General features: G+C 40.1%; 1 protein-coding gene across 1 annotated transcript in view; it reads left to right on the top strand.

Annotated features, from left to right (window-relative positions):
* Positions 1–21,504, top strand: part of GLI2 (GLI family zinc finger 2) — a 255,582-nt gene that overhangs the window by 39,005 nt on the left and 195,073 nt on the right. The window contains exon 2 of the mRNA XM_026665471.2: positions 18,426–18,594. Coding sequence (XP_026521256.1) covers positions 18,447–18,594 — 148 coding nt within the window. The 5' untranslated portion in view covers positions 18,426–18,446. The remainder of the gene's footprint in view (positions 1–18,425; positions 18,595–21,504) is intronic.

Genomic DNA, 21,504 nt, shown 5'->3' with positions numbered 1-21,504 from the left:
ACATAGAACAATATCCGACCTCAAAAGTATAAGCACGCATATGTACTCAATACTTGGTTTGGGCCCCTTTTGCAGCAATTACCGCCTCAATGCGGCGTGGCATGGAAGCTACCAGCCTGTGGCACTGCTGAGGTGTTATGGAAGACCAGGATGCTTCAATAGCGGCCTTCAGCTCTTCTGCATTGTTCGGTCTCATGCCTCTCACCTTTCTCTTGGCAATGCCTCATAGATTCTCTATGGGGTTCAGGTCAGGCGAGTTTGCTGACCAATCAAGCACAGTAATCCCACGGTCATTGAACCAGGTTTTGGTGCTTTTGGCAGTGTGGGCAGGAGCCAAGTCCTGCTGGAAAATGAAGTCAGTATCCCCATAAAGCTCGTCTGTGGAAGGAAGCATGAAGTGCTCCAAAATCTCCTGGTAGACGGCTGCATTGACCCTGGACTTAATGAAGCACAGTGGACCAACACCAGCAGATGACATGGCTCCCCAAATCAACACAGACTGTGGAAACTTCACACTAGACTTCAAGCATCTTGCAGTGTATGCCTCTCCATTCTTCCTCCAGACTCTGGGTCCTTGGTTTCCAAATGAGATGCAAAAGTTGCTCTCATCAGAAAAGAGGACTTTGGACCACTGAGCAAGAGACCAGTTCTGTTTTTCTTTAGCCCAGGTAAGATGCTTTTGATGTTTGTTGTTCAGGAGCGGCTTGACAAGAGGAATATGACATTTGAAGCCCATGTTCAGGATCCGTCTGTGTGTGGTGGCTCTTGATGCACTGACTCCAGTCTCAGTCCACTCCTTGTGAAAGTCCCCAACACTTTTGAATGGCCTTTTCCTGCCAATCCTCTCCAAGCTGCGGTCATCCCTGCTGCTTGGGCACCTTTTTCTTCCACACTTTTCCCTTCCACATAACTTTCTATTAATGTGCTTTGATACAGCACTTTGGGAACATCCAACTTCTTTTGAGGCTTTCCCTCCTTATAGAGGGTGTCAATGATGGTTTTCTGCACAACTGTCAGGTCAGCAGTCTTTCCCATGATTGTGATTCCTACTGAACCAGACTGAGAGACCATTTAAAGGCTCAGGAACCCTTTGCAGGTGTTATGGCTTAATTAGCTGATTAGAGTGGGACACTGAGTCTAGAATATTGAACCTTTTCACAATATTCTAATTTTCTGAGATTGTGGATTTGGGGTTTTCATGAGCTGTAAACCATAATCATCTGAATTATGACACATCATGGCTTGAACTATCTTGCTTTGCATGTAATGAGTCTATCATATATTAGTTTCACCTTTTAAGTTGCATTACTGAAATAAATGAACTTTTGCACGATATTCTAATTTTTCGAGTTTCACCTGTACATTCTATCTTCGTCAGTCCTCACTTGGAGTATTGTGTTCAGTTCTGTACACCCCAATTTAAAAAGATATTGATATCTTTTGGTTTCTTCCTCTTCACTGGAGATTTTCAGATGAAGGCTTGACACTCATTTGATGAGAATAGTTAGTGAATTCTGCTGTGTGCAGGAGGTTGGGTTTGACCTCTTAGGACCCTTCCAACTCAGTGATTCTATTCTATGAAAGATTTGTTGAATGTCTTTAGTACTCCATACATCTGAAAAATGCAAGAAATCAATTAGATACCCTCAGAAAAATCTAAAGTTGTTCTCCAAGTGATGGTTCTCTTTGATATCTTCTCCATGCACAAAAGCTGTGTCATGTCAAAGGGAATAAGGACACATTTCCACAGTAGCCTTTTTGCTCACAAGTCCCACACATGGAGTATAGCTAAATAGAGTGTGGCTTTCTGCCTGTATCTACTAACCTATCATGGATACCAATGGAACTAAGAATTCAAGAGTTGAATAATTAAGGTTGGAAACATTCCTTAAGTTAAGAGTAGCTTGTACATTTATTTATGTAGTATAGCTCCAAATTAACATTTACAAATTCGTTAATATGATACTTGGAGAAGAACTAAAAGTTTAAAGATGTAAATGTGTAGTATATACTAAACATTGGGAACTTTTCTACGTTTGAAGAAATCTGGACCTATTGTATATGGACCATAGCTAAAAATATAGTTTTACAGTTAGTCTTTGAGTTATAACTAGTCACTTAGCAACCATTAGAAGTTATAGCCGACCCAGAAGTTAGAAACTACCTATATTCAAAGTTCTGACAGTTGGGTCCCCTCTGTGATCACATGACTGAACTTCAGGCACTCAGTAACATGGCCACATTTATGGCAGTTTATAGTATTCCATGGTCACGTGCCAGTGGTGGGATTCAATTTTTTTTTACTACCGGTTCTGTGGGCCTGGCTTGGTGGGCATGGCCATGTGACTGGGTGGGCGTGGCTTCTTTCTTTATTTTGCTTTTTTGCAGCCAACCCTCCAGCCCATTTTGGGGGCCTTCTGGGCCTCAGGCAAGCCTCCGGGGGGTGCATTTTTGCTCACCAGAAGGCTCCCCTGGGGCTCAGGAAGAAAAAAAATTGAGTCTGGAAGGGGTGCATAGCACCCCCTCACTTTGTTTTGGGGCCTTCTGGGCCTCAGGGGAGCCACCTGGGAGGCGCTTTTGGTCCCAGAAGGCTCCCCTGGGGCTCAGGAAGGGCCTCAGCAAGGGGAATCCTGGCATAGCTGATGTATGAACAGCTGATTGTCAGGAGGGGAAAAAAAGAAATATCTTAAGGGGCAAGTGACAGGCAGGTGGAGTGAGTGAGCATCGGGCAGGCGGGCCAAGCGAGCCAGCGGCAACCGGGTCAGGGGCGTGGCCAGCCAGAACTTACTACCAGTTCAGCGACCCATGCCTAATCCTTGCTACTGGTTCACCTGAACCGGTTTGAACCAGCTGAATACCACCACTGTCACGTGCCCACATTTTATTGTGGTTTTGCTGAAAACTGACTCCTGGTTTTTGGCAAAACTGCTCATTGAAAACCATTGATTCTCCTAACAACCATAGTGTTTGCTCTATGATTGCCACATTCACTTAATAACTGCCACAGAAAAATTGACCGACCCATTTTATCGACACAACATATGGCTGCAATTGGTAGGCTGCATTATCATCGTATGTGGAGGACTATCTATATTTATTGAAAAGACGCTGATGTACTTGATTTAAAATCTTAGATTGCAGTTATATGTTTATTTTCCATCTATCAACCTGTTTCATATTGATACAGACAAAAATGAACTAAAATCTTTTGGAATAGTCATGGTTTAATTTGAACTCTTTTTATTTATGTCATTTGTGTGTGTGTATGTATGAATGGTTATAGCGTTGTCCATTTATTTTTTTCTTTTGCTACATCTTAGTTGTACTTCTTGTCTGATTTTTTATTTTATATATGCCAAAGGCAGTAAAATTATTTCTAAAAATAATTTCAGTTTTCCCCTTCAAATGAGCTTTTCAAAGCAGCTAACAATACAGTGCAATTTAAAACTAAGAAAAACAATTAATATAAAAATAATTACAGAAACTGGATAAAAGAAAAAAAAATCAGAGGGCCCTTGTGAAAGCAGTAAGAGGTCTAGCAAAATAGTGAAGACATTATACCCTATAGATCCTATATAGCCAACCACCAATCTTGAAATTAAGCCAATTCAGTTTGGTGACATGCTACTCTGCTTCTTCATAAAACAGAGAACCTTAGCTTAACCATGGTGATTCATGGTCTTGCATTCTTTTCAGTGCTTCTCTGAAGTGGCAGCAAGATAAAGATTGCAAGCTTGAAGTTCTGGTTTAGATTAAACATAATTTAGTTTCATATGTAAACCTTATGTAGCATTGAATTGTAAATATGTTTGATGAAAGCAAGCCAGATTCCTCAACTAAGGGTTGAAACTGGTTTGCTTCAAGTAACCATAGTTAAGGCTATTCACATTGCAGTCTGGATTAGGACATAACAAAAAACTGTGGTAAGTTTTCATGACCCATGGAAAAATTAGAGCCTGTTCAAAGAAAAAAAGAGTCTGATGGTTAAATCTTGCTCGCATTCAGTCTTGCAGTGCTATATAAAGGTTTAGTGTTTTGTACACATGCAGCCAGTACTTCTGGCTTCTAAACTGGATATTGATAGTAATGTGTAGAGAAAAAGACATTTCTTTAAAATTGGCACTTAGCACAAACTGGTAAGAGAAATAAATTGAGAAAGGCCCATTTTGCCATAATGTGTCAAATCAGATTTGTGTTAGCTTCACTAAGATGGTGGGCAGTGTGTGTGTGTGTGTGTGTGTGTGTATGTATGTATGTATGTATGTGTATATATATATATATACCACTGTGTTGAGTCAGTAGTAAAACATTTGGCTCAAAATTTGTTTTATGCAAAGGAAGCCAGTGATAAATGATAGATTTTAAAAAATTAAAATAAAGAGTTTGGCTTCACAGAAAGTGGTAATTTATCACTATTTACCCGTATGCTAGCTTTTAAAAAATAAAAAATCGGTTTAAATTCTATTTTGAATCAAGAATATACTCATGTCTTGAAAAAGGGTAAGCTGACCTAAGATATTTAATCATTTCCATATTTCATATGAAAAGGTGAATATAATTCTCTCTTCATTTTTTACCCCTTCCTCTTTTTGTGACTGTAACTTGATGAATTACTTCCTAATTTAAATTTAATCTATGTTTATTGTTAAATACTAAACATTGCCAACTGCTTCCCACAGACCAAGACAAAAAACTTTATTTTCCTTTAAAATAAAGCTGAATCAACCAAAGGCTTAGTTGCTCCAGTTAGTTTTTTGCCATTGTGCCAAACAATTTGCTTCTGAGAAACCCATAAGCAGGAGGCAAGCACATTAGCATCATTCCAGTTATGTTCCCCAGTGATCCAAATAACTGTCTCTGTGTTGCTTGGTTGAGCCTGTAGGGCAGGGCTGTCAAACTCGTGGCCCATGGCCCGGATGCATTAATTGCTGACCATGCCCAAAGGGGGAAAAGTCATGATATGTCACGTGACAACACTGTGATGATGAGAGTTTGACACCTGCTGTAGGGTAAAAAAATGTTGGAAGTCTTCAACCTCTTTCAGAAATCTTGATCTACACAATCTGGCTCCACCTTTCCACTTTGGTAGAGCTACTTGATATAGGTCCCTCATCTTTAGGGGAATCACTTTATCTTCCATCCTGCCCTCAACTATGGCAGGTGAGATAGATAAGCCATCAAATAAAATAAAATAAATAAATTCCACACTTTTGTGTGACAGGAAGAAAAGGTGAAGTGTAGTGTGGAAGGAAGGAAAGAAAGAAAAGAAAGGAAAGAAAGAGAAAAAGAAGAAAGAAAGAAAGAAAGAAAGAAAGAAAGAAAGAAAGAAAGAAAGAAAGAAAGAAAGAAAGAAAGAAAGAAAGAGAAAAAAAACTATAGCATTACCTCTTAGGTCTGTAGTATGGGGATGTGTGACTAGGAAAATGTGTCCTTCCTCCTTCAGGAAACAGAGTAATCTCACAAGATGTAGACCAAATTTATTTTTTCTAAAGGAGGAAAAAAAAATAAAAGATAGAAATCCTTAAAACTTTTAACTAGTCACATGCAAAATTGTCAATGGTGGAAAAAGTAAAATTAGAACTGCCAGTAGTATCTCAAGAGAATTTCCAGTGCAAAAAATGCACAAGAAAAGTTAAGACTCTCTGCAGACCATACAATGGTATTTGTCTGTTTCTTAGAACACACAATCATTGAGTTTACAGAGAGAAAATGTACATCAGAGACCGTGTGTATCAAAGACCATAAAGCCTAAGTAGCTCCACACATTTCAAGATAAAAGTAATCTTACTAGGTTTTTCTAGCTCAGACTTGTTACTTATTCCTTAGAGATGAATGGATCATTGGAACAAAGCTTCTTCCTTGCTCCTCAGATCTTCCATATTCTCATATGTTTCAATCTTTAATCAGACTCTCAGGAGTGTGTACTGTATATTGGAGCCAATTTCCTAGTGCTCGTCTATTACTTCACACCATGATTTTTTAAAACGCGAGAATCCTTTTCCTCTACCAAAGGGAAGAGGCTAGGGGACCTCCTTTCTCCTCTATGCTGCTGCGAGAGCCCAGGATGGGTATGACTCCTCCTGCTGACATCATCAAGCTGGGTCTGTCCAGTATAAAAGTAGCAGCCTGTGGGAGAAACCCCCCAGCTTTGACTCAGCTTCTTTCAATGACTATAAGCTGGTGTCTCTGAAAGCAGTTTAGTTAGCAGCAAAAGTGAAAGCTATCTTATATCATTGGCATAGTTCCGGTGTAGCTGTGCCTTCAGGAGAGTGGGGCTCCACTCTCCTGCAATGCTGAGGATTCGACGTTTCTTCAACAGAGGGAGACTGTAAGTAGGGAGCAACCCTTGATCCTCCCCCACAGTCTTCCCTCAGCGATTTCGACCGCCACAATCGTAAAGATCGCATCGGCGATAACAGCGCCTCGTTAACAGCTGATCGTTAAAACCACAGTTTTCACTTTATTGCTGATTTTGCTGTTTGGGACTGTTTACAGTCTAAGGAGCAGTTTAACCCCTGTGTAGCCTGTAGCTCTTGCGAGCGGCCAATTTGGAGGCTTCTTCAACTGCATGTGGCGAGCGGCCATTTTGAAAGATCCTACTTCTAAAGAAAGTAGCGAGCGGCCATTTTAGGTGGCATCATCCCTCAAAGGCCAGCTTCTACCATTCATAAGCTCCTATTCAGGCTACTACATAGACAACACATCGTGAGGATCGCTTCCAGCACCTTTGTGTCTGTTTATGCATACTATGTATTAAGACAAGGTCCACACAGAGCCTTCAGGCCTGATCTCTCAAGGCCCCCAAGCTGGCAAAAGAAAGAGAAGGAGACAACGCTCCCAGTCTGTTCAAAGGGAGGTGGTGGCCAAGATTAGGGCCAAAGCTTTGGGACCTAAGAAAACATCCCAGGCCAAATTAAAGGCAGAGAAATGAAGGCATGCGGCCTTAGAAAGGCAGTTCAACAAAACTATTGAACAAATGAGGGGTCAATTGGCTTCCCAACCAGCCAATCCTCTACACCTTTCCCTCTTTTCCCATCATTCCGCCGGTCATTCGGTAGATGTTGGAGGAACGGGCAGAGCTGATTCTCCTAGCCCCCCATTGGCCCAGGAGACCCTGGTTTGCAGATCTGGTGAACCTGTCTGTAGCCACTCCCTGGAGGATTCCAGACCACATGATCTCACTGCATCAGGGGACACTGCTCCACCCGGATCCCCAGTGGTTCAAATTGACCGTGTGACACTTGAGCAGCAACTGTTAAGAGAAGCCAATCTCCCAGACCAGGTCATCCTTACTATCCAGGTGTCTGTAAATCTTCTATGATGCATATGTACAATGCCACCTGGAGGGTTTTTTGTCATTGGTGTCACAGGGAAGGTCTCTCTCCTACAGTAGCGGGGGTACCACAGGTCCTCCGTTTCCTCCAGGATGGCCTTGAGAAAGGTCTGGCTCCTAACACTTTATGCTGTCAAGTAGCGGCTCTTGCTTCAGTCATCTCCTGGGATTCCTTTCCTTCCTTGTCCCATCATCCTTCAGTTCAGAGATTTTTAAAAGGGGCTTCCAATCTCCACCCTCCTGTGGTTCACAGGTTCCCATCCTGGGACCTTCACAAGGTCCTCCAGGCCCTAACAGAACCTCCCTTAGAACCCCTCAGAAAGGTGTCTCTTCAATTCTTGACCTTCAAGGTGGTTTTCTTAATAGCCATCACTTCAGCTAGAAGGGTGTCAGAGTTGGCTGCTCTATCTATATGGCAGGACCTCTGCACTTTTCACGACAATAGAGTTGTTCTTCATTTAGATCCTACTTTTGTACCCAAAATAAATTCTGTATTCCACAGATCCCAAGACATAGTAGTTCCTGAGTTTTGTTCCCGTCCACACCATGCCTTAGAGCGCAAGTGGCACGCCTTAGATGTTAAAAGGGTGCTTAGAATTTATATCAAACGCACTTCAATGTTTAGGAAGACAGAGGCTATGTTTGTATCCTTTTCCCACTGGGGAACAAGGCCTCTCCTGCCACCTTAAGCAGGTGGATCAGGGTTTGCATCGCACAGGCCTACAAAGCCAAAGTTCTGCCAGTACCACACGGCTTGACAGCACACTCCACTAGAAGTGCAACTTTGGCTGCCTGGGCCACCCAGGCACCCCTAGAGGAGATTTGCAGAACGGCTACATGGACATCCCCATCTCCGTTCATCAGACACTACCGCCTGGATTCCTATGCCTCCACAAGCGCGGCTTTTGGCAGACGGGTTCTTCAGCGAGTGGTGCCTACTTCGGAGTGAGAGACCAGACAAGGACCCTCCCGTGGACATGAAGGCTTTGGTATGTCCCATCCTGGGCTCTCGCAGCAGCATGGAGGAGAATGGGCATTGGTAAATTTACCTGAGAACGCCCTTTCTATCTATGCTGCTAGAGAGCCCAGCCCCTCCCTTGTTGTGTCCGGATTGTGGTGAGGTATGTTATGGTTCACGATTCTGTTTTGGCTTTCAGAGACACTCACTAAAGTCTGTCAAGTATCTTCGCCAAAGCTGGGGGGTTTCTCCCACAGGCTGCTACTTTTATACTGGACGGACCCAGTTTGATGATGTCATCAGGAGGAGTCATACCCATCCTGGGCTCTCTAGCAGCATAGATAGAAAGGGCGTTCTCAGGTAAATTTACCAACGCCCATTTGTTACCTACTAAGATAAGCATTTTCTTCAGGAAGATCCTGTTTGAGACCAATATTGATATCAGTGTCTGCAGTCTATGTCACACGTAGCTGTCAGATTGAAATCCTGTGAAGGCAGGTTGACTTCTCATCACTCTGATATTGGAAGTAACACATAACTTTCTTGATTAATAGCCAATCATTCCATTCATTTATTTTTCTTTATTTGGTGCACCAATAATATAATAGCAATTTCTATAGTTTACATGTGCTGGGTAAAGAATCACCTCCTGTTCTCTATCATGCATGATGGCATCTTCCAGTCATCAAGAGACTTTGGGTTATAGTACCATGAATGTGCTGGCTCTGTCCACTTTCATTACTTATTGTTATATACTGTATTTTGTTCTTCTCCCTTGTTTCGCTCACCTCTTGTCTATTGTAAAGTAGTGGCATGTAGTATTTCTTCATGTGGATTAATTGTAGTCCTCCGATTGTTTCATTTGCCCTTTTCAGGAAAAGAGAAAAGGGAAGAGAATACATGAACAATGAAATGATTTCCAATCCTCCTCTAGAGTTTTCTTGGCTGATTCCCAATCCTCCACTAGAGCATGCCTCCAGAAGTATGAGGAATGTAGCTTCCAGAATTCCTACTCAACATACCCAGAGGAGAAAACTGAGATCAATATATAGGAGAAAGAGGTCTTAAGCAAAGACTTTAATAGGGTCAAAATCAAGCAATGTGTTTTGCGTAACACTTTTGTTAAGAGTTATTGATGTCACTCAGCCTTCAAAATACATTTAACTCACTGGAATCTGCAGGCTAGGTTATTGTGGATTCGATTTCTGAAGTCTCATATGTGCAGCTATATGTGTGGGTGGAAAATGGCATAGGGCTCAACGGAGTCTCTTTTTTTTCTTTGTCCCTTCCTTTTCTTCCTTCTGTATATGTAATTGTATAGGTTGGATCAGATAAATTATACTGCACGTTTTTAGCTTCATGAAACAACTGGTTAAGGGAGGGGAAAGGAAATTTCAGGTTTGTTACTGGTAAAACTGTCCCTGTAACATTGTGCAAATGTACATAGATTGAGTGTGTCTCGTGTATGTTGAGTGTGCTAGACTAGAGCACATTCCAGTAATGGGTTTTCCCCCCAGACTAATGCATATACTGGTCACCTTTTTAGATAGTTTGCCTCCTGCAATATTCAATATGCTTCAGTCCTCAGAATGCTATTTTGACCATTACAGGAATACCAACATCACTACACTTAAAGAAGTGTTTAAAAATGCCTTTCTTTTCCACAGTTTGTTAGTTTATTCAGGTCCCATTGAGGTAGCTTTCTTTCAGTCTATGTAATGCAGCTGTTAAAATACTAGAGTCATCCAGGGCAAAATCATACAGCAGTTTCCTTACTGAGATGCTGGGCATTTCTGAACATGTTAACATCACTGTGGAATATTTCAGTTCCCAAACACAACAATCACACTTTCTGCCTGCAGAGAAAGTCATACAGATGAATAGGCTTGGTAATGGAACCAAGAGTTCTTACTTTGAGTTATGACTGGAGGGAAAGTTCAGATGTTACATAAGGTGTTCATTTGTTATATAATTTCCAAATAGGTAAGATTTCCATTTGGATTTTTCAGTGCCAAATGGTTCTCCCCTACCATCAATCTGTTGCTGAGCTTATAAATCTTAGATCTGGCACAAGACTGTGGAAAAACTGTGCACATAAAAACCAGTGGATAGACTTGTATGTTAGAGAGATACCGTTGTTCATATGAAAAAAGTAGCTATTTAAAAACAAGGCATTACAAACTTAAGGTTAGGATGTTAGACAAAGATGAATACCCTATTATGAAAAGTGAGAACTAGAAACTTCTTGACAAATGTACTTTATGTTTACAAGCATGACGCAAGCAAAATAGGGATGTCTATCACAAATTTTTATTTGGGGGGGAAGAGAAGGGAATATTCTCATGGTAACTGTAAGGGGAAAACCTGGCTAATCTTGACTGATCTTGAGAAAAAGCTAACCAAGGTAATTTCTTAGATGGAAGATCTTCAGGATTACCAAGTCTTTAGACTAGGTTGGAACATTGTTTAACTTTTCATGACGTTAGAAAAAATCATGGTAAGTCCACTTCTACATTGTTTGCCAGGAGAATTACATGCCCAACATATCCATGTTGTCGTTGGAAGTTAAACTTGACTCAGGAGGCCTGCTTCACATAAGCATGTGAAAAATGTCATTTTCTTCTCTTTTCTCTTTTTTTAAAAGTAAAGTAACAATTTAATGGGCAGTTTTATAAGGATAAACAAATTTGTCAATGAGGCTGGCAAGGTGACTTTTCTATAGGTATCTTACCTGTAGCATCAGGAAAGGCTTGAGGCTTATAGCCTCAAGCATACAGTAAAACTAGCATCATTGAGCAGCATTATATGCCTAGCTCAGGTCTGGAGTATCCAGTCATTCCTTCAGATGCCTGAAGGTCCTAGCAAGAATTGATTAAAGTGGCTTAACTACCAGAGAGTTGTTTTTTTCCTAGGTAGACACTTAGATTATGATAACTTCTTTGCTTAAGTTTATATGTTGTTTTCCCCCTTCTATTGAAGAAGAGGAGCAAGAGAAGCTTTGGACCATAGTGGCTATCATTCATAGCACTTACCAGCAGTTTTAATGTTTGTCCCAGTAAGATTGGAGAATTGAAACTCCAACCATAGAGGTATTATTAATCAGAGGGCTAAATGGAGGGGATAATTTGGTTCAGTTTAAGGCAGCTTTATACATTGAAAGAGTCTCTGCAATCAACAAGAGCCGCAAAAATGATTGATGCCAAAATCACACGCACAGTGAAATCATAAAGCAAATGGCACCTTCATATACTTGTGTCCCAATATTTGCCACAAGTGAATATTTTAGTTCAGGGTTCAACTGTGGAGCTCTTGATACTCTCTGAATTTGCTTGCAGATGTTACCAAGTAACTTCATCAGTGCCATAAAACAGAATTCATAGGCTATATGGCCTTAGACTGTCACCATAATATATGGGAATAATCCAGTCAAATTCTTGGCACTTCCCTAAATGCTGTTTTTATGTATTGTTACTATGATCCTGGTATTCCTAAGCTGAAAAGCATATCATATAGTTATATCTGCCCAACGATCAAGACCACTTCCTGTATACCTAATTACAGTACATATCAAGCTTGATTTCTTGGTTTTTGCTGCATTCTTTGTTGTTGCTGTACTTAGGGGTAGTCTTAAGTGCTGGAGGCCCAGATGTTTCTTTTTCCTTAATATGCCAACTCTTGATGAACCAGCTGGTTCAGACTTTATGCTCCACATCCAGGGTCCACCTTCAGAACTTGGCAAGACTACTGGGGGAAAATTGTTACAAGGTCTTGCTAAACCGGTTCCTGTCTTATAGATGTGAAGACAGAGACACAAATGAAGAAGTTTTCTCTGGCTATAACTAAACACATTAAAAAATATATTTTGAGGTAGTATTTCAAATTCAACCTGTAAATTAGTTGTTTTGGTATAGTACTATATTTGAAGGGATTATGCAAAACTATGGTTAAGAAGCCCCAACCGTCAAATCTAAGTTAATGTTTCTGCATGCAGGAAATGACCACGTATGTTGTTTCTGGTGAGATGTCTGCTATCCATGTGTGTCTTCTTTATGAATTTTCTCCTGGGCTCAGCCGGTACTTGTTAAGCTTTCAGCTGGTGCTCATCTATTCTTGCCCAAGCTCAACACTCCTGCAATGCTCAGTAAACTATGCCACCATATGGTAGCACTAAAGTCACTTAGAGGTTAGAATCAGTGGAACCTGTTCAGGATCTGAAGAGTAAGAAGGTATGTGATATAATTTTGGCTCCAGAGCAGATGCTGAGACTCTCTAGGAGGTTTTGTGAGCTTTTCATCTGGTTGGCATCTGAATTAGAGATAACATCATCTTCCTACTGATTTTTCTTTTGTATTAATTTTATTGAGGTTTTTTTAAAAAAATATAGTAAAAACTAACGCAAACTAAACTGGAAGGAAAAATGACAGTAAGAGAAAAGTTCAGAATTTGCAGAAAAAAGAAAAATAGTGAAGAAAAGGAAAAACAAACAAACCAAAGACAGTAATATAGAAGTGGCTTCCAACTTTCATCACACAAAGCATAAGCTAATTTAGTAACTGTTCATCCTCTTTTAAAATTACAAATATAAACAAAAACCTCCTGTTCTTCCCATCTTTGTTGTTGTTTTAACCCAGGGGTGTCAAACTCAATTTCACTGAGGGCTTTATCAGAGTTGTGCTTGATCTCGGGGGCCATGATGGCCAGCTTGACATCACGCACGTCGGGGTTGCCTGTGGTAAGGCGCTCTGCCATTGAAAATGGGTTCCCAAACTCCCTTTTTGGTTGGAATGGCATCCTGCAACCCTCTGCCAGTGAAAATGGAGCTTGGGAAGCAGCTCTCCTGAGCTCTATTTTCGTGGGCAGAGGCACTGTGGGCCAGTCCTTTGCTGTTTCCAGGATGGCCCCGTGGGCCAGATCTAAGCACTCTGTGGGCTGGATCCAGCCTGCAGGCCTTGAGTTTGACACCCTTGTTTTAACCAATCAGTCATGTCACGAATCATCATCTTTTTACTTCTGGTTCAGCCAAAAGTCCATTATGGGTTAGGTTACCAGAAATACCAAACAAATAGTTTGGACAAATGCACCTATAGGTTGCACCTTATCTGGAGCTTTTTAACCTAGAGGATGTAATTAGTGGAGAGATTTTGTTGGCTTATCAGAGAGTTGCGTAGGCTACAGCTCTTTCTCATGTTCTCAAGATTATTTTTACCCATTGCAACAGTGTCTTGCATGCAGCTTGTGTGCTGATGACCACATATCTTTAGGATGAAATGTGATTGCTTCAGGGACAGCTTTGATACCTCACCTCTCCAAAGTCTCTCTTGAGAAGAAACTAGGAAATGATTCTACGCTATCTACAAGTTCCTGGTAATAAGATTCCTATACGCTCATATTTAGTTTGGTTGAATCATGTCTGGAAAGTGTAGTTGAGACTGTTAATTGATTTCATAACTGTTTTTCTGATCCAGCAGGCTTCCATCACTCAAGGAGAATGGAATTTATTAGTCAGTACTGAATTCTTATTTCTAAATTGTATAAGGAACTTATACAAGTAGACTTCTGCTGCATCAGATAATCAATCCTTCAACCCACAAAGAATGGTGGTCAAAGCCAGAATAGCCATTATGTAGATTGAGGAAGCAGACATAGGCAAAATATTTTTGGGTGTACATTACATCTTAAAGCAAATGATATATATATATTATAATATGGAGGAGGAGAGATACTTGTGGGTAACAAAGTAACTTGGTTTGCCCCAGGTTTGTATGTTCCTTTATCTAATATTGGGATGTAACATTTATTGTTTTGCTACTGGCAGCAAAATTTCTCAGATAATTCTTGATGGTGACTAGGGCAATAAATATATTAATAAAATATTTCTATTTCCTATTCAAATGTGGGATGGCTTTTGCTCAGAAAACAATGTTTGGTCATAATTGAATGCTTGCTGCCTCATCAAGAACCGAAAAACTTGATATCCTATTTGTAACCTGCTTAATCAGACAATATTATTAAACTAACAAATTATTATCCATTTATATATCTTGCCACTAAATAGCAAGTAGTATGAGGCAACATTTTTAGAATAGATATTTCTACAATTGAGAATACTAGTTAAATTCAACTATTTACAATCACTTTATTATTTGAGGAAATCACTTAACTTTTAGTACATATCAATCAATAATACATCAAGATTTTCTTTTGAATAGACATGTTCAAGCCTAAAATGGAAAATCTAAAGTCATCTGAAGAAATAGCATTATATGTGGAATGAAATGTCACTTGGATCTGGTAAAAACACATGTAGAAATCATTTTGAAACCCTTCCATGAAATTCTTAAAACAAGGTTAATTTCATGAATTAATGTATCTGAAGGTTTTGATACTTGTAAAGTCTAGTTTATTATGATCATTTTTCATATCTTAATTAATTTACATAACTTTGTTTTAACTTTCCAAACGTTTTGGTCTCAGAATTGTATTTCTAAGCTAAATCCACACTAGAGTTGATAGGACAGAAAAATTAAAAGGTTTAAAGACAAATAATTTATAGGTGCCAGTGAATTAAGGAATTTCCCCACCCCTACCCTTTGTTAGTGTCAATTTGGGAGCAGTAAAAATATCTGATGCCCACCAATATAACAGGCTACAAAAGACTATTTAAAAAGAAAGGTTTTTATCATACCTTCTATCATTTAAGAAGTGAGGGACACCAACTCTACCTCTGGAGGCAAAGAGGTCTACAATATGGAGGCTGCACCAGAGCAGATCTGCTTTCTAGTCCATGGCCCTGTAACTGCATGCCATGATGATGTATTGATCCGACCCTTTCCAGATGATCTCATGAGAAATGCAGATTCACTTTATACTAGGTGATTCATTATGCATTCAGATCAGTGGTGGTATTCTACTGGTTCGGCCTGGTTCTAGTGAACTGGTAGCGCTGAAGATCAGCTGGCAGAGAACCAGTTCGCTCCAAGTCTCTCCGACACTCTACAGTTGAGCTCACCTGCCTGCCCCTGCTCCTAGGTCCTTTTTAACCTCTCAGCTGTTTGACGCGGCAGAGCGGATTGCTGTGCTAAACAGCTGAGAGGTGCAGTAGCTTAGTTTTTACTGTTTTAACGCGTGTGCAAGTGTTGCATGAGTCGCGCGACCTCCCCCTCGCAGCCACACGCACCAAGCCACGCCCGCAGAACCAGTGGTGGGAACTTTTGAATCCCACCACTGATTCAGATGGTGTGCCATGTAAGCTGTACAAGAAATAACTAACTATTTGAAGTGAGCCCAGAAGTTTACTGGTTACCAGTACAGCAATCACAAAACAGAGGTTCCTTAGCAATAGTGGTTTCCCCCTGCTAACAGTTGGCCACTGCATTCTGTATTAGTTTTTCCTCTGAGTAACATTCAAAGTCAGTCCCCTGGAGAGTGTGTTGTAGTAATCCAGTGTAGTGATAAGAGTGTGAGTCGCAATAACTAGGGCTTTGTAGTCTTAGTAAGGCCATAGCTGGTGTACCTACCAAATCTGGGGGAAAGTATCCTCAGTCACAGCCTCAACTAGTTTTTCAAGCAGCTACCATGAATCCAAGGAGGTCCACAAGTTATAGACCAGCTCCTTCTCAGATGTATGAACCTCATTAAACATAAATATCACTTCTAATGTTTTTCTTCTGTTTGGACACTGGAGCCAGCAAGATACTTATAAAACAGAAAAAGTGTAATATTCCAAAAGTGTGAGTCCTTGATTTGTCCTAAGTGCAAAATGAACTTGTTGAAGTGTTGTCTAGTATTTTGAAAACTGCATTTAATATGTGTTTTATGTGCATATGTGTGTTTCTTGCATGGGAAAAATGCAGAGTCTATTTTAATAAAAACACGTAATGAACTTTTTCCAGTGTCTTTTGAAATAAGAGTGAACCATTTGGGATCGGTTTAGAAAATGAGGACATAGAAACATATGGAATCAGGTCAGTTTGGCAGGAATAAAATTAAAATTTGACAGGCATTTGGAATAGGATTACTTCATAAATTATGCTCACTCTCAATAATATGTAGCCGATCATATGCTACGCACAACCACATGATCATCATGAATGGATGCTTTACCCCTTCAAACTCAAAACACAGCAGGGATCAGCATCTTTGTCAATTTAGAGTCCTGTTCTATTACCTTCTGAGCCAGTAGCAGGTAAGGCTCAGAGATAAGAGTGTTCTGACCCACGCCCTTTTCCGACAAATCAAACACAATCCAAAAGGAAAAGAAACCTTGTAATGTTTTTACAAAATAATTAGCTGTGATAAGCACAAGCCTTGCCAAACTCTGTGAGACTTGCCAAAAGATAACAGACAAGAAATATTTTGCAATACAAGAATCTTCAAATACAAACTCAGGATACTGGAATGTCCACGAGGCTGGAGTTTCAAAATGTCTTTGCCTTCTGCAAAGTACATTCCTTTCACAGCTGGCTTTTATCTTTTTGAAGGAGGGGCCATTACGTTGCAGCCTTACTCCTGAGTCGCCTGTGCTGTTGTAGCTGCTCTTTCCTACGAGCAATCCTGCGCACATGCGCACTTGGCACAGGCTCCTCGAGAACCTCCTCATCACTTCTGCCAATCCCCACAATATCTGAAGGCAGCAGTCCACTCCCTAATGGTCCTGGCTCCTCATCTGAGTCCTCGCTCTCCTCAGTCGTCCACACCTGCTGCCGGCTGACCACAACAAAGAGTAACTGAAGCGCAATGAAGTATACAGCAATCAACAGCCAAGTGGTGGCTCAATAGATGTTAAGGTGCATGAGTGTTTTTTATTAGAATGTTGTTGCCCTACACCTTTATTAGAGTATCTTTTTCCAAGGAGGACAGGAGTTGGGCTATAGCTCGGTGTTCAAGTCCATGCTTTGCATGCAGTGCTGTGATAGAGGCCTATCCAAAGGCAGAAAAAAATGCCTCAATTGCTAGAAAAGCAACACTAAGCTGTATGAAGCATGGCAGAATCCTCAGGGTATGGGATGTTGCCTCAGTGTCAATGTTTCAGGGGGCATTGGACGGATTGCTTTCCTTGATTTTCCTTGGAAAACATACAGAAGAGGGTTCCCTGATCTTAATTCAGGAATATAGATAATCCTTAACTTAAGACCACAATTGAGCCCAAAATTTCTGCTGCTAAGTGAGACAATGGTTAAGTGAGTTTTGCCTCATTTTATGACCGTTTTTTGCAATTTGTTAAGTGAATCTCCCTTCCCCATTGACTTTTCTTGTCACAAGATCACAAAAGCTGGAGTCGCATGGCCCCAGGATATTGCAACCATCATAAATAGGAGTAAATTGGCAAGTGTCCTAATTTTGATCCTGTGATCATAGGGATACTGTGACGGTCATAAGTGTGAAGAACGGTTATAAATCACTTATTTCAGTACCATTGTAACTTCAGATGGTCCCTAAATGAACTGCTGTATGTCAAGGACTACCTGTAGTGTTTAGGGGTCCAGAATAAAAGATTGATTTCTTAGATTAGGTAAATACTCCAGAAGAGTAGTGAACAAGTCTCCTTTCTAGTTTCCAGTAAAAGGATACAAATATTCTTGAAGTTTCTAATTGTTCTACTTACCAAATTTTAACTAGCAGTTCACTCTAAAGTTGTACTAGGCAGAGGGCATGGTATTCTAATAGAATGAAAAATGAATGAATATGTGCAGGGTATATACAAAGTCAGGCTCCGTAGACAATTTATTATACAAATTACGTTAAAAGTTTAAATTGTTTGCCATTTTCTTCTAAACACTTCCTTGTTTGACACATGACATTCAAACATTCTTAAGTACAATAGCATTTTATCTGAAAAAAAATATGACAAAACATTGTGATTGGTCCACAGGTTCGACGTTTGGTATATCCTGTATGAATGTGTGTGTGTATGTATACATCAATCTTAAGTCAACCATAGTTTAGAAAAATGTGGCTTCAGATCCTTTCTGGGTATAATTAACAAAAAATCTTGATGAGCGATTAAACCAATATTTATTGTTATTGCTTTTAATTATCTTTTGGAATAGGATGAAAGCATTTCCATCAAAGCAATTTTTTGTGTCTTTAATGGGAAAGAAAAAGAAACCCTGAACTTTTTTTGTTGTTTTTAAGGACTCAGAAGCTGGAATATGCATGTCTAAGATGGAAACATCCACATCAATGGCTTCTGCGAAAAAAGAAGAGAAAAGTGTCCTTCTGGAAGACAATGGCTTTAGTGAACCAACGAAGAAACCAGTTCCTTTAGCAGCTGCAGCCACAGCAGCGGTGGTGACTCAAGGAGGTACTTTGTAATCTCTTGCCTCATTTTGAAAGCAAGCCTGGCCTTCATTTTAAAGGCTTAGAATTTCCAGTGTCAGAGGTGTACAGGTAATCCTCGACTTATGCCCACAATAGAGCCCCCAAATTTCCGTTGCTAAGTAAGATAATTCTTAAGCAGGTTTTGTCTCATTTTACAACCTTTTCTCACCACGGTTGTTAAGTGAATCACTGCAGTTAACAACATGGTCTGGCTTCCCCATTGACTTTGCTTGTCGCAAAAGGCGATCACATGACCGCAGGGATATTGCAGCCGTCATAAGTACATGCCAGTTGCCAAGCATCTGAATTCTGATCACATGACCCTGTGGAGGCTGCAACGGTCCTAAGTAAAAATAAATGGTCATAAGTCACTTTCTTCAGCATTGTTGTAACCTTGAACGGTCACTAAATGAATGATTGGAAGTTGAGGAGTCCCTGTATATCCTTCTGCTAAGATGCTGCGTTTATTGGTCTTAGTTTCAGGAAATGGAAATGGAGCGTTTGCAGATCTCAAGTGATCACAGAATGATGCATTTGGCCAGACAACTGTGACTCCAAAAAAGTGGAGCTGAAATAAGGGCTACTTGAGCCCAACCTGATTTATGCATTCATTTTCTCCAGAGATAGCACTGATGATCAGTTGTTGCTTACTGGGTGCCAGAGTGAAAGAGAAAACGTTAGTCCCTCTTTGACAAAGAAACAAACATGCTGTTTTAAAATACTGTAATTTACAGGTTTTACGCTGTTTGTTTTGACTCCTGCATTTTGTTTTCAGAAGCAAGCACCCTCTGAAAATAAGAGCAAATATAAGACTTTGGGATAAGGATTGGAGCTGGATATCCAGCTTTGTGGCGTATAGAGTGTCACAATTCTATTATCTCTGTAAGAAGAAATGCGCATTTTGCTTGAGATGAATGGGTAAGAGAAAAAAAAAATAGGATGAAGGCAGATCACAAGGGCTATGTAATGAGTAATGTTAACCAGAAAGTAATCGGAGGGGAAGGGGGAACTCTGAAAAGTACGACGATGCTTCTTAAAATAAAACAGCTAATATTACTTTAAAGAAGGCTTTGCACACCTAACTTTCAATGAGAAATGTTGTTGGTATTAGAAACATATGCCATAAAAAATCAGTTTGAACTTAGGCAGCAACTTGATGATGTGTTTCATTGCTTTCTTCTAGAGCTCCACCATGTAAGATGATCATTTATACAATTGATATTGTATAAATACCAATACAATTGATATATACAAGTGATATTGGGGCATTTATACAATTGATATCAGAAAATCCTATCAAGTGTTTTCATATCTATGGGAGCAGTGAAATTTCATTTTGTATAGATTTTTCTCTGCAGAGACCATGGTTGGCAATTTATTTGTTTATATATTTATTTATTATTATTTTTTAGATTATCCATCTCCCTCACAGAGGAACCCCGGGTAGTGGACAAGTAAAATATTAAAAACATTTTTAAAATAACATTAAAAAGAGGCAAGCTTAACAAAATATAATTTCAGTTATTTTCTTAGTAACCCCAATTAGCATTTCATGAAGATATAAAATGAGTGCTGACATCAGCCTTAACTTGGCATCCATTGTTGAAGTGCTGCTCAGAATTCCAAGCCGACATAAATGCTGTGATATTTTGCAAATTTTGTGAGTTACAGTATTTTTCAGAGTATAAGACGCTCCAAAATATAAGATGCACCTAGCTTTGGGGGAGGAAAACAAAAAAAAAATCTGCATCTGTCTGCCAGCAATTTGCCTCCTTGCAGCAAACAGCCTGGTCATTGTCTACTGCCACCTCCGTACGCCCCATTTTTGGCCTTCTCATGCCCCATGAAAATGGGGTGCACGGTGGCCGAAAATGGGGTGCATGGAAGCGGCAATAGGCGATGGCAATCCCTGCAGCCTGAAAAAGCGGATCGTCGGGAGGCCGATCCTACTGACCATCAGCTGCTTTGCTAATCAGGGTGTGCTGAAGCTGACCAGGCTGTTTGCTGCAAGGAGGCAAATTGCTGGGAGGCAGAGGCCAAAGGATGGAGGCTGGCAGATGGGTGGGACTTTGGCAACATTTGCTGTATAAGAGACAGACATTTCCATCCACATTTGGGGAGTGGGGGGAAGTGTGTCTTATACTCCGAAAAATATGGTACATTCTAACACAACTGACTTTGCCTATTCGTTTTAAATGTGCAGAATAATATGGCCCTTTGAACTTCACATCTATGAAAAGCTGACTGAGAAAGTGGTGGTATTTGTTGTCTTTGGATGGAAGCAACAAGAAATCATCATAGGATTTTTGCTTGTGTTGGTTCGATACCAACCCACTCCTTGTTTGTGTTATGTGGGATAGAATAACCTTTCGCAGCAGGAACTGAAGGAACACATTAGCTGGGACTTGACCAATGGAATGTGACAAGTGGCATCTTCAGCTGTCTAAAGTTTTTTCAGCTGTTTTGTGGTCTGTCAAAAATATTTCTCATTGCTGGACCAGCTCTGCTTTAGTACACACGCATTTCCTTATTTTTTTTCTCACTTTATATTTACATCTAAACAAAACAATCTAGGAAAATAATTGTTTTCATTCATCTTCGTTTTGGTAGATAACGTTATTTTGGGGAGTGAGAAAGTTTCCCTACTATTTTTCGCTGCGGGGCTGGGTATACTTTCAAAATGTGTAACCTTTGCTTTTCCTTTTTCAAAGGGAAACTTAGTTTTTGCTCTACAATTCAGTTATGGAAAAAAAGATTGGAGGGAACAGGGAAGAAATAAAAATTATACTGCTCTGACTGATGTCGTCTCTTAGATGACACCGAGTGGAAGAAAAGATGTTGAAAAAATCTGTGAAATTTTGAAGGAAAATATTTCTTTAAAAAGTATTTATGG

The sequence above is a fragment of the Notechis scutatus genome, chromosome 1 (genome assembly GCF_049901735.1).
Source record: "Notechis scutatus isolate UNSWTSFEM ecotype Mainland chromosome 1, rNotScu1.2, whole genome shotgun sequence".
NCBI lineage: Eukaryota > Metazoa > Chordata > Lepidosauria > Squamata > Elapidae > Notechis > Notechis scutatus.
The sequence above is the reverse complement of the archived record's forward strand: the minus strand, read 5'-3'. Positions and strand labels throughout refer to the sequence as shown.